We start from the raw sequence: 12731 nt of genomic DNA, 5'->3' as shown, positions 1-12731 counted from the left end.
GGCTGGCACAGTGAGTGTGTACCAGGGAAGGCTGGCACAGTGAGTGTGTACCAGGGAAGCCTGGCACAGTGAGTGTGTGTACCAGGGAAGCCTGGCACAGTGAGTGTGTACCAGGGAAGCCTGGCACAGTGAGTGTGTACCAGGGAAGCCTGGCACAGTGAGTGTGTACCAGGGAAGGCTGGCACAGTGAGTGTGTACCAGGGAAGGCTGGCACAGTGAGTGTGTACCAGGGAAGGCTGGCACAGTGAGTGTGTGTACCAGGGAAGCCTGGCACAGTGAGTGTGTACCAGGGAAGCCTGGCACAGTGAGTGTGTGTACCAGGGAAGGCTGGCACAGTGAGTGTGTACCAGGGAAGCCTGGCACAGTGAGTGTGTGTACCAGGGAAGGCTGGCACAGTGAGTGTGTACCAGGGAAGCCTGGCACAGTGAGTGTGTACCAGGGAAGGCTGGTACAGTGAGTGTGTACCAGGGAAGGCTGGCACAGTGAGTGTGTACCAGGGAAGGCTGGCACAGTGAGTGTGTACCAGGGAAGGCTGGCACAGTGTGTGTGTACCAGGGAAGGCTGTTGGAGTGGTGGCAGATGACATCTCAGTATGTGTTGGAAGCTGTAACGACTCACACATTATGTAATTTGCTTTTATTTGGTTTAACCCCTGGCCTCTCAGGGTACCGGCCTCTGTAACAGAGTAAGGGTTACACCATGTAAACATGCAGATCTCATGCATTGATTGCCTGACCTGGGAGCAGTCAGAAATGGCTGGAGAATGGCTTGGCTGGCTCCTTGCCAGGGACTATGTGGCTACATTCCTAGCACTGGCATGGCCAGTCACTGTGGTCAGTGCATCAGTTAATAACCCCCCCCCCCCTCCCACGAATCCCATAGATTCCTGGTGGTCTGCCTTCTCCCCGGCCTGCTTTACCTTCACCCACTTCCCGGTTCCAGCTCTGAAATCACCCAAATGGTGAAATCTAGGGTAGTGGGTCCAGCTCCACCTCTACAGGCCCCGCTCTGGAGCATATGCCAGGTTGGCCATTAAGTTCCACCATGCTCTTGCTGTCCGGTTATCTGTCCCTGACTCTCGGACGGTTCCAGCAGTCTCTGGGGACTGTGTTTTGTTGGAGACGGAGAAGCTGTTGGAGATGGAGGACAGGCTTCCACGGTGACTTCATGGGACATACTCATAGAGGACCGTGGGGTGACGGGGAGGCGGCCAGCGCTCGTCTCTGGGGCCCTCAAACGCTGCATGAAGGTGGTAACTCGAATGGCTTTCTGTGGGGTGGAGAAAAATACACTATTACAGGATCCTGGTTTATTATCGGTCACTATAGTCTGTAATATTACAGAATCTCGGTTTGTTATCTGTCCCTATAGTGTATATTGTTATAGGATTGCGGTTTATTATCGGTCGCTATAGTCTGTAATATTACAGAATCTCGGTTTGTTATCTGTCCCTATAGTGTATATTGTTATAGGATTGCGGTTTATTATCGGTCGCTATAGTCTGTATTGTTACAGGATCCCAGTTTATTATCGGTCCCTATAGTCTGTATTGTTATAGGATTGCGGTTTAGGACCGGGCGCTATAGTCTGTATTGTTACAGGATCTCGGTTTATTATCGGTCACTATAGTTTGTATTGTTACAGGATCCCGGTTTATTATCGGTCGCTATAGTCTGTATTGTTACAGGATCCCAGTTTATTATCGGTCCCTATAGTCTGTATTGTTATAGGATTGCGGTTTAGGACCGGGCGCTATAGTCTGTATTGTTACAGGATCTCGGTTTATTATCGGTCACTATAGTCTGTATTGTTATAGGATTGCAGTTTAGGACCGGTCGCTATAGTCTGTATTGTTACAGGATCTCGGTTTATTATCGGTCACTATAGTCTGTATTGTTACAGGATCTCGGTTTATTATCAGTCCCTATAGTCTGTATTGTTACAGGATCCCGGTTTATTATCGGTCGCTATAGTCTGTATTGTTACAGGATCCCGGTTTATTATCGGTCCCTATAGTCTGTATTGTTACAGGATCCCGGTTTATTATCGGTCACTATAGTCTATATTGTTATAGGATTGCGGTTTAGGACCGGTCGCTGTAGTCTGTATTGTTATAGGATTGCGGTTTATTATCGGTCACTATAGTTTACAGGATCCCGGTTTATTATCGGTCACTATAGTCTGTTTTGTTACAGGATCCCGGTTTATTATCGGTCACTATAGTCTGTATTGTTACAGGATCCCGGTTTATTATCGGTCGCTATAGTCTGTATTGTTACAGGATCCCGGTTTATTATCGGTCCCTATAGTCTGTATTGTTACAGGATCCCGGTTTATTATTGGTCGCTGTAGTCTGTATTGTTACAGGATTCCAGTTTATTATCAGTCCCTATAGTCTGTATTGTTATAGGATTGCGGTTTAGGACCGGTCGCTATAGTCTGTATTGTTACAGGATCCCAGTTTATTATCGGTCCCTATAGTCTGTATTGTTACAGGATCTCAATTTATTATCGGTCGCTATAGTCTGTATTGTTATAGGATTGCGGTTCAGGACCGGTCGCTATAGTCTGTATTGTTACAGGATCCCGGTTTATTATCGGTCCCTATAGTCTGTATTGTTACAGGATCCCGGTTTATTATCGGTCGCTATAGTCTGTATTGTTACAGGATCTCAATTTATTATCGGTCACTATAGTCTGTATTGTTACAGGATCCCAGTTTATTATCGGTCACTATAGTCTGTATTGTTACAGGATCTCAATTTATTATCGGTCGCTATAGTCTGTATTGTTACAGGATCTCAATTTATTATCGGTCGCTATAGTCTGTATTGTTATAGGATTGCGGTTCAGGACCGGTCGCTATAGTCTGTATTGTTACAGGATCCCGGTTTATTATCGGTCCCTATAGTCTGTATTGTTACAGGATCCCGGTTTATTATCGGTCGCTATAGTCTGTATTGTTACAGGATCTCAATTTATTATCGGTCGCTATAGTCTGTATTGTTACAGGATTGCGGTTTATTATTGGCCCCTATAGTCTGTATTGTTACAGGATCTCGTTTTCTTATCGGTCCCTATAGTCTGTATTGTTACAGGATCCCGGTTTATTATCGGTCACTATAGTCTGTATTGTTACAGGATCGTGGTTTGGGACCGGTCACTATAGTCTGTATTGTTACAGGATCGTGGTTTGGGACCGGTCACTATAGTCTGTATTGTTACAGGATCGTGGTTTATTATCGGTCACTATAGTGTGTATTGTTACAGGATCGTGGTTTGGGACCGGTCACTATAGTCTGTATTGTTACAGGATCGTGGTTTGGGACCGGTCACTATAGTCTGTATTGTTACAGGATCGTGGTTTGGGACCGGTCACTATAGTTTGTATTGTTACAGGAGCGTGGTTTGGGACCGGTCACTATAGTCTGTATTGTTACAGGATCGTGGTTTGGGACCGGTCACTATAGTCTGTATTGTTACAGGATCGTGGTTTGGGACCGGTCACTATAGTCTGTATTGTTACAGGATCGTGGTTTGGGACCGGTCACTATAGTTTGTATTGTTACAGGATCGTGGTTTGGGACCGGTCACTATAGTTTGTATTGTTACAGGATCGTGGTTTGGGACCGGTCACTATAGTTTGTATTGTTACAGGATCGTGGTTTGGGACCGGTCACTATAGTCTGTATTGTTACAGGATCGTGGTTTGGGACCGGTCACTATAGTCTGTATTGTTACAGGATCGTGGTTTGGGACCGGTCACTATAGTTTGTATTGTTACAGGATCGTGGTTTGGGACCGGTCACTATAGTCTGTATTGTTACAGGATCGTGGTTTGGGACCGGTCACTATAGTCTGTATTGTTACAGGATCGTGGTTTGGGACCGGTCACTGTAGTCTGTATTGTTACTGGATCGTGGTTTGGGACCGGTCACTATAGTCTGTATTGTTACAGGATCGTGGTTTGGGACCGGTCACTATAGTTTGTATTGTTACAGGATCGTGGTTTGGGACCGGTCACTATAGTCTGTATTGTTACAGGATCGTGGTTTGGGACCGGTCGCTATAGTCTGTATTGTTACAGGATCGTGGTTTGGGACCGGTCACTATAGTCTGTATTGTTACAGGATCGTGGTTTGGGACCGGTCACTATAGTCTGTATTGTTACAGGATCGTGGTTTGGGACCGGTCACTATAGTCTGTATTGTTACAGGATCGTGGTTTGGGACCGGTCACTATAGTCTGTATTGTTACAGGATCGTGGTTTGGGACCGGTCACTATAGTCTGTATTGTTACAGGATCGTGGTTTGGGACCGGTCACTACAGTCTGTATTGTTACAGGATCGTGGTTTGGGACCGGTCACTATAGTCTGGTGTTGACCACTGACCCTCCACTTGGCTTTAGCGAAATTCTTCTCTATCTGTGCACAGACTCCATCTTTGAGATTCCTCTCGGAGGCTGCGTTCCCCGATATCCTGAGGAAACAGACTTTGTTATAGAAAGGAGAGATATCTGGAACCCAGACCCTGCGCTGAGGGGTGGCGCCGGCTCTCACCAGATATGGCTCAGTGCATCCTGCGCTGTGATTCTTAGCTCCTGGTCCATCTCCATCAGTCGCGATATAAGATCCTTGGCTTTAGAACAAAATAGGAAAATGTAAAACCTTTACTAAAACGTAACCGTGCCCCTCCCCAAAATACCCACCAAACCATGCTGCCATTCATTAATTGCCGGAAAGAAACAAACGTTTTATGTCAGCCTGCCATCTGGACACTTTTTTGATATCATTTCTATTGGTTGCTGCTGCTTCGGCCTGGATAGTCCCAGCCAATCCCAGCTTTAATTTGTGCAGTTTGAGACAGTCGTGACCTCTTGCTGAGCAGGGATTATGTAATTAGTAGGCAAGTAGTTTTATTCATGAAAAAACATCAAGGGAAATGTTCACTAGCCAATCGTTTGGTTTACAGAAAGGAAAACTCAATAGCTACGCAGAAAATAATATGTAAAAAGACGCAGGATGATACATTAATGTTCTCCCGGCAGGCCGTATTGAAGAAGGTTAAAGGCTTACACACGGCAAACAAATGGGCCCCAATCCAGGTACTCCCGTAATCCTGGGTGCGTGAACCAGACTCCCGCCCGGGCCACCTACCTGAGGCAGAGATAACGTCCCAGTATGGCGAATCAAACTCGTACTCGCCAGCCAGGATCTTGCGAAAGATTTTCCGGTTATGGCTTTCGTTGTTTTCCTCTTCATTTTCGTCGTAGAATGGGGGGTTTCCAGAGAGCCTGTGATGAGAAAATGCGTGAAACACTTGGATTCAAAGGACTGCGATTAGTTTGTGTCAGGAGACGTGTACTTACAGAATATACGTCACAACACCCACTGCCCAGCAATCCACGGGACGCCCGTATCGGTGCCGCGACACCACCTCCGGAGCTGGGGGCCAAACAGATTACCATGTCCCAACAATAAACTTTCAAACAGCAAATGAAATACAGAGCTTGCTCCATCCTTAAATAGCATGGTGGGATAACGTGCGGTAAATGAACTAATTAACATCGTATGCAAATCGGATAACTTCCCACAATCCTCTGCTCCAGCAATAAATCCACATTGACCTCAGTACTGTATCACTTGCAGGGCTTCACTCAGGAAGTACGCAAGGAATTATGGGAAATGTATGCAGATTTAAAGCACATGCATGGCTGGGCAGTTTTAGATGGATTTGATGTCAGAGTGAAGCAACGTTATTTAATGGTAACACACAGCGTGGAAGATATCTGACATGTGACAGACCCAGATTCAGATCTCTTCGTACATTACCTACCGAGGTATTCGGGGGTCCCACAGGGCTCTGTGATCTCTCCGCTCTCAAAGCAGGACAGATAGAAATCTCGCAGGACGACCTTCGAGTGATTATTCTGATTGTAATACATCAAGTTCTCCAGCTGGGGGAGACAGAGGGGCACCGGCTTTATATCACACAATATTTAGTTCAGTTTAATATTACTTATCACTTTATTTAATAACAATATAGCTGTGAGGTGTGAAAAATAGGATTAAATGTGGAAAATCTACACCTCTTCATTCTGGTCGTCCCCATCTTAGCTCCCTGTCAATCATTGTTATAAGCTCCGCACTTTACACCTGGCAGTCAGTATAGAGAGAGCCGCCTCCATCTTAGCTCCCTGTCAATCATTGTTATAAGCTCCGCACTTTACACCTGGCAGTCAGTATAGAGAGCCACCTCTATCTTAGCTCCCTGTCAATCATTGTTATAAGCTCCGCCCATTACACCTGTCAGTCAGTATAGAGAGCTACCTCCATCTTAGCTCCCTGTCAATCATTGTTATAAGCTCCGCCCTTTACACCTGGCAGTCAGTATAGAGAGAGCCACCTCCATATTAGCTCCCTGTCAATCATTGTTATAAGCTCCGCCCTTTACACCTGGCAGTCAGTATAGAGAGAGCCACCTCCATCTTAGCTCCCTGTCAATCATTGTTATAAGCTCCGCCCATTACACCTGGCAGTCAGTATAGAGAGAGCCACCTCCATCTTAGCTCCCTGTCAATCATTGTTATAAGCTCCGCCCATTACACCTGTCAGTCAGTATAGAGAGCTACCTCCATCGTGGCTCCCTGTCAATCATTGTTATAAGCTCCGCCCATTACACCTGGCAGTCAGTATAGAGAGAGCCACCTCCATCTTAGCTCCCTGCCAATCATTGTTATAAGCTCCGCCCTTTACACCTGGCAGTCAGTATAGAGAGAGCCACCTCCATCTTAGCTCCCTGTCAATCATTGTTATAAGCTCCGCCCTTCACACCTGGCAGTCAGTATAGAGAGAGCCACCTCCATCTTAGCTCCCTGTCAATCATTGTTATAAGCTCCGCCCTTTACAGCTGGCCGTCAGTATAGAGAGAGCCACCTCCATCTTAGCTCCCTGTCAATCATTGTTATAAGCTCCACCCTTTACACCTGGCAGTCAGTATAGAGAGCCACCTCCATCTTAGCTCCCTGCCAATCATTGTTATAAGCTCCACCCTTTACACCTGGCAGTCAGTATAGAGAGCGCCACCTCCATCTTAGCTCCCTGTCAATCATTGTTATAAGCTCCGCCCTTTACACCTGGCAGTCAGTATAGAGAGCCACCTCCATCTTAGCTCCCTGCCAATCATTGTTATAAGCTCCACCCTTTACACCTGGCAGTCAGTATAGAGAGCGCCACCTCCATCTTAGCTCCCTGTCAATCATTGTTATAAGCTCCGCCCTTTACACCTGGCAGTCAGTATAGAGAGAGCCACCTCCATCTTAGCTCCTTGTCAATCATTGTTCTAAGCTCCGCCCTTTACACCTGGCAGTCAGTATAGCGAGAGCCACCTCCATCTTAGCTCCCTGTCAATCATTGTTATAAGCTCCGCCCATTACACCTGTCAGTCAGTATAGAGAGAGCCACCTCCATCTTACCTCCCTGTCAATCATTGTTATAAGCTCAGCCCTTTACACCTGGCAGTCAGTATAGAGAGAGCCGCATCCATCTTAGCTCCCTGTCAATCATTGTTATAAGCTCCGCCCTTTACACCTGGCAGTCAGTATAGAGAGAGCCACCTCCATCTTAGCTCCCTGTCAGTCATTGTTATAAGCTCCGCCCGTTACACCTGGCAGTCAGTATAGAGAGAGCCACCTCCATCTTAGCTCCCTGTCAATCATTGTTATAAGCTCCGCCCTTTACACCTGGCAGTCAGTATAGAGAGCCACCTCCATCTTAGCTCCCTGTCAGTCATTGTTATAAGCTCCGCCCGTTACACCTGGCAGTCAGTATAGAGAGAGCCACCTCCATCTTAGCTCCCTGTCAATCATTGTTATAAGCTCCGCCCTTTACACCTGGCAGTCAGTATAGAGGGAGCCACCTCCATCTTAGCTCCCTGTCAATCATTGTTATAAGCTCCGCCCTTTACACCTGGCAGTCAGTATAGAGAGAGCCACCTCCATCTTAGCTCCCTGTCAATCATTGTTATAAGCTCCGCCCTTTACACCTGGCAGTCAGTATAGAGAGAGCCACCTCCATCTTAGCTCCCTGTCAATCATTGCTATAAGCGCCGCCCTTTACACCTGGCAGTCAGCATAGAGAGAGCCACCTCCATCTTAGCTCCCTGTCAATCATTGCTATAAGCTCCGTCCTTTACACCTGGCAGTCAGTATAGAGAGAGCCCCTCCATCTTAGCTCCCTGTCAGTCATTGTTATAAGCTCCGCCCGTTACACCTGGCAGTCAGTATAGAGAGAGCCACCTCCATCTTAGCTCCCTGTCAATCATTGTTATAAGCTCCGCACTTTACACCTGGCAGTCAGTATAGAGAGCCACCTCTATCTTAGCTCCCTGTCAATCATTGTTATAAGCTCCGCCCATTACACCTGTCAGTCAGTATAGAGAGCTACCTCCATCTTAGCTCCCTGTCAATCATTGTTATAAGCTCCGCCCTTTACACCTGGCAGTCAGTATAGAGAGAGCCCCCTCCATATTAGCTCCCTGTCAATCATTGTTATAAGCTCCGCCCATTACACCTGGCAGTCAGTATAGAGAGAGCCACCTCCATCTTAGCTCCCTGTCAATCATTGTTATAAGCTCCACCCTTTACACCTGGCAGTCAGTATAGAGAGAGCCACCTCCATCTTAGCTCCCTGTCAATCATTGTTATAAGCTCCGCCCTTTACACCTGGCAGTCAGTATAGAGAGAGCCACCTCCATCTTAGCTCCCTGTCAGTCATTGTTATAAGCTCCGCCCGTTACACCTGGCAGTCAGTATAGAGAGAGCCACCTCCATCTTAGCTCCCTGTCAATCATTGTTATAAGCTCCGCCCTTTACACCTGGCAGTCAGTATAGAGAGAGCCACCTCCATCTTAGCTCCCTGTCAATCATTGTTATAAGCTCCGCCCTTTACACCTGGCAGTCAGTATAGAGAGAGCCACCTCCATATTAGCTCCCTGTCAATCATTGTTATAAGCTCCGCCCTTTACACCTGGCAGTCAGTATAGAGAGAGCCACCTCCATCTTAGCTCCCTGTCAATCATTGTTATAAGCTCCGCCCATTACACCTGTCAGTCAGTATAGAGAGCTACCTCCATCGTGGCTCCCTGTCAATCATTGTTATAAGCTCCGCCCATTACACCTGGCAGTCAGTATAGAGAGAGCCACCTCCATCTTAGCTCCCTGCCAATCATTGTTATAAGCTCCGCCCTTTACACCTGGCAGTCAGTATAGAGAGCGCCACCTCCATCTTAGCTCCCTGTCAATCATTGTTATAAGCTCCGCCCTTTACACCTGGCAGTCAGTATAGAGAGAGCCACCTCCATCTTAGCTCCTTGTCAATCATTGTTATAAGCTCCGCCCTTTACACCTGGCAGTCAGTATAGCGAGAGCCACCTCCATCTTAGCTCCCTGTCAATCATTGTTATAAGCTCCGCCCATTACACCTGTCAGTCAGTATAGAGAGAGCCACCTCCATCTTACCTCCCTGTCAATCATTGTTATAAGCTCCGCCCTTTACACCTGGCAGTCAGTATAGAGAGAGCCGCATCCATCTTAGCTCCCTGTCAATCATTGTTATAAGCTCCGCCCGTTACACCTGGCAGTCAGTATAGAGAGAGCCACCTCCATCTTAGCTCCCTGTCAATCATTGTTATAAGCTCCGCCCTTTACACCTGGCAGTCAGTATAGAGAGAGCCACCTCCATCTTAGCTCCCTGTCAGTCATTGTTATAAGCTCCGCCCGTTACACCTGGCAGTCAGTATAGAGAGAGCCACCTCCATCTTAGCTCCCTGTCAATCATTGTTATAAGCTCCGCCCTTTACACCTGGCAGTCAGTATAGAGAGAGCCACCTCCATCTTAGCTCCCTGTCAATCATTGTTATAAGCTCCGCCCTTTACACCTGGCAGTCAGTATAGAGAGAGCCACCTCCATCTTAGCTCCCTGTCAATCATTGTTATAAGCTCCGCCCTTTACACCTGGCAGTCAGCATAGAGATAGCTGCCTCCATTTTAGCTCCCTGTCAATCATTGTTATAAGCGCCAGCCAGCCTCCTGCCCACAAATTAGGGGCATGGTGCCAAGAGCCCCTGAAAGGTCATTCTACCCTTTCAGGGGCTCTTGTAGTAATGTGTGTGGGGGAAATATATCTTTACAGGAGAGAAGGTCTCCAGAGCTGTAACTCTTGCAGTCTGGTCTGGCGACTGGGTCTGAAGTGCTCCAACGTCCATGGCAGCAGCGAGGAGCTGACCTGGCAGGGGAAACTCAGTCTGAGTACAGGAGCTCAGTCACAGAGTGCAGGAGAAACAAAACAATGTTTCTAGTTCTCCTCCTCATTTGCATTGTGTGCCCTGGCTGTGCCTTGTCTGATCATGGCTCATTTGCAAAATCTTTAATATTCATTTAAACGTAAACAGAGCATCTCATTATAAAAGGTTAACACACGCTATAGGTAATCTGTAATGTTTTATTCAGTAACCGTGTCCCTTTAATGAAATAACTAATTGTCTCAATTGAACAGAGACTGAATCTTTCTACAGGATTGAGTGTTATACAGTGAGAGTTTGTATTCGACAGGCACGACCATTAATGCAATACATAATAATTGTAGTATCATTAATGCAATAAATTATACTTTTATAACATGACTAACTCCACACAGCAGCAAAGAAACACATCGAAAAAAGAACCAATCACAAGAGCGTAGGATTTACATCAGGCATAGTGACCTAAGCACCTCCTCTTTCTTTGCTGCTCCATCAAGCAGACAGGTCTCTTCTCCATTACTTAGTATTTCTATTGCCTTTTTGGGATTGTATTTTTTTTTTTTTTGAATTTGACAATTTTTATTGTTTTGCAGGTATAAAGGAATACAGAAAGGAAGGGGAGGGGGGTCATGTCAATTTCTAGCACATATCAGGCTATATTCTTTACCACATCTTAGACCATATTAACCGTACAGAAGAGAAGGTTGCGTTATATTGCATTCTTTCACAATCTTTTTTATAGAACTCGTCTATAAAATTTATTTATAAACTGATTCATAAAACTTATTCAGAAAACTTATTCATAAAACCCATCATAAATCCCACTCTCTCTTGGTAGCCTTCTTGTTGTTACCCTTCTGAGTGAAAGGCCCATGTATGTGAGAGGTCTTTGTCCGCGGTCGATGATGCTATATGAGTCATGTTGGCCCAAAGGATGGCAAATGCAGTGCCAGTAGTAGTGTGCCCAGTATGGGTTTCATGTGGTTTGTTGTGGGTTTAAATAGGTGCTAAGGTGAAGTGTAGCTGGGTGGAGGGGGGTGGGGGGGGGAAGAGAAGATGGTAGGGTTTAGTAAGAATTAGTGTGCCCATTGGTTAATTAGTGAACCTATCAATTATTTCCATCAATTAGTTCACTGAATTCACGAGGTCATGCTGTGTGCGGAGTGCGGAGTGTTGTTTCCAGGTGTCCCAGGCTTTGCGCCAGGGTTCTGTGTTAGATTGTGTTCGTCTTGCCATCAGCTCATATGTGCAGTTGGTGTCTACTGTGTGTATACATTTTGCAATCGTGGGTGGGTTTGAATTTTTCCAGTGTCTACTGATTTCTGTGAGGGCTGCGATAAGTATTTGGTATAATATGTACTGTTGCATTTTGTGCAGGCCTTTTGGGGGCAAAAGGAGTAGAAATGTTTCTGGCTTAAAGGGAATTTGTGTGCCTGTGCATTGTTCTGCGAGATTGTGAACCTCTTGCCAGTAGGCCTGAAGTTTGCTGCAGTGCCACCAGATGTGCAGCATCGTACCTTTTTGGGTTTGGCACCTCCAGCAGGTGTCTGACATGTTCGGGTAGCTGTGTTTGAGCCGGGTGGGGACTAGGTACCATCTATATAGTACTTTACGCGATAGTTCAATATGCGTTGCGCACAGGGTCATTCGTTTTTGGGCTTGGATTATTGTTTTCCATTGAGTTTCTGTCAATTTATAGTTAAATTCTTTCTCCCAGAGTGACTTGAATGGAAGGGAGTCTGTGTTGGACATTTTATGTTCTGAGGCGTAAATCGTGGAAATTAGTTTTGTCGGTGGGTTGCTGCGCAGGCAGATCCTTTCCACTGCTACGGAGGGTGTTGTTGGCTCAGTCGAGGGTCGTTCCTTTCGTTGCGTAGTGATCCAGGATAGAAGTTGTTGGTATGAAAAGTGAGCTACAGAGGGGAGGTTGAACTCTGTTTGTAGGTCTGTAAATGACTTGGGGTGCGAGTTTTGCATAAGTTGGGACAATGTGTGGACTCCATGCCTATTCCAAATCTTATGATTAAAGTCAGGGATAAGAATCGGCATGGCTGCTATTGGGAGTGCTAAGGGAGTTTGTCCCATGAGACCTTGCTTCATTCTGTAGTTGTCCCACAGTGTTAAGGTTAGTTTTGTCGTGGGTAGCATGTTTCGGCATATAGGTCTTTTTTCTTTGGGTAGCCATGCTAGGTGCGCGAGTGGGTGTCCTTCAGCAAATTCCTGCTCAATCTTCATCCATGTTAATGGTTGAATATGATGGAATGCGGCTAACAGTGGGGCTATTTGGGCCGCCCTATAGTAACCTGTCACATCGGGCATACCCATGCCCCCTTGGTTAAACATTTTGTACAGAGTCGTTTTTGCTACTCTGGGTTTAATGGATCCCCAGATGTAAGTGTTAAAGAGTGATTGTATGTCTTTGAGGTATTGC

General features: G+C 46.3%; 1 protein-coding gene across 1 annotated transcript in view; it reads right to left on the bottom strand.

The window, feature by feature from the left end:
• Nucleotides 1-551: 551 nt before the first annotated feature.
• The window catches only part of LOC134572708 (caM kinase-like vesicle-associated protein), a 76985-nt gene continuing 64805 nt past the window's right edge, over nucleotides 552-12731 (bottom strand). Inside the window, exons 6-11 of the mRNA XM_063431820.1 lie at nucleotides 5837-5957; nucleotides 5370-5445; nucleotides 5158-5294; nucleotides 4561-4639; nucleotides 4393-4480; nucleotides 552-1269 (exon numbers count right to left, since the gene is read on the bottom strand). Coding sequence (XP_063287890.1) covers nucleotides 1033-1269; nucleotides 4393-4480; nucleotides 4561-4639; nucleotides 5158-5294; nucleotides 5370-5445; nucleotides 5837-5957 — 738 coding nt within the window. The 3' untranslated portion in view covers nucleotides 552-1032. The remainder of the gene's footprint in view (nucleotides 1270-4392; nucleotides 4481-4560; nucleotides 4640-5157; nucleotides 5295-5369; nucleotides 5446-5836; nucleotides 5958-12731) is intronic.

This window comes from Pelobates fuscus, chromosome 9 (assembly GCF_036172605.1).
Source record: "Pelobates fuscus isolate aPelFus1 chromosome 9, aPelFus1.pri, whole genome shotgun sequence".
Lineage (NCBI taxonomy): Eukaryota > Metazoa > Chordata > Amphibia > Anura > Pelobatidae > Pelobates > Pelobates fuscus.
The sequence above is the reverse complement of the archived record's forward strand: the minus strand, read 5'-3'. Positions and strand labels throughout refer to the sequence as shown.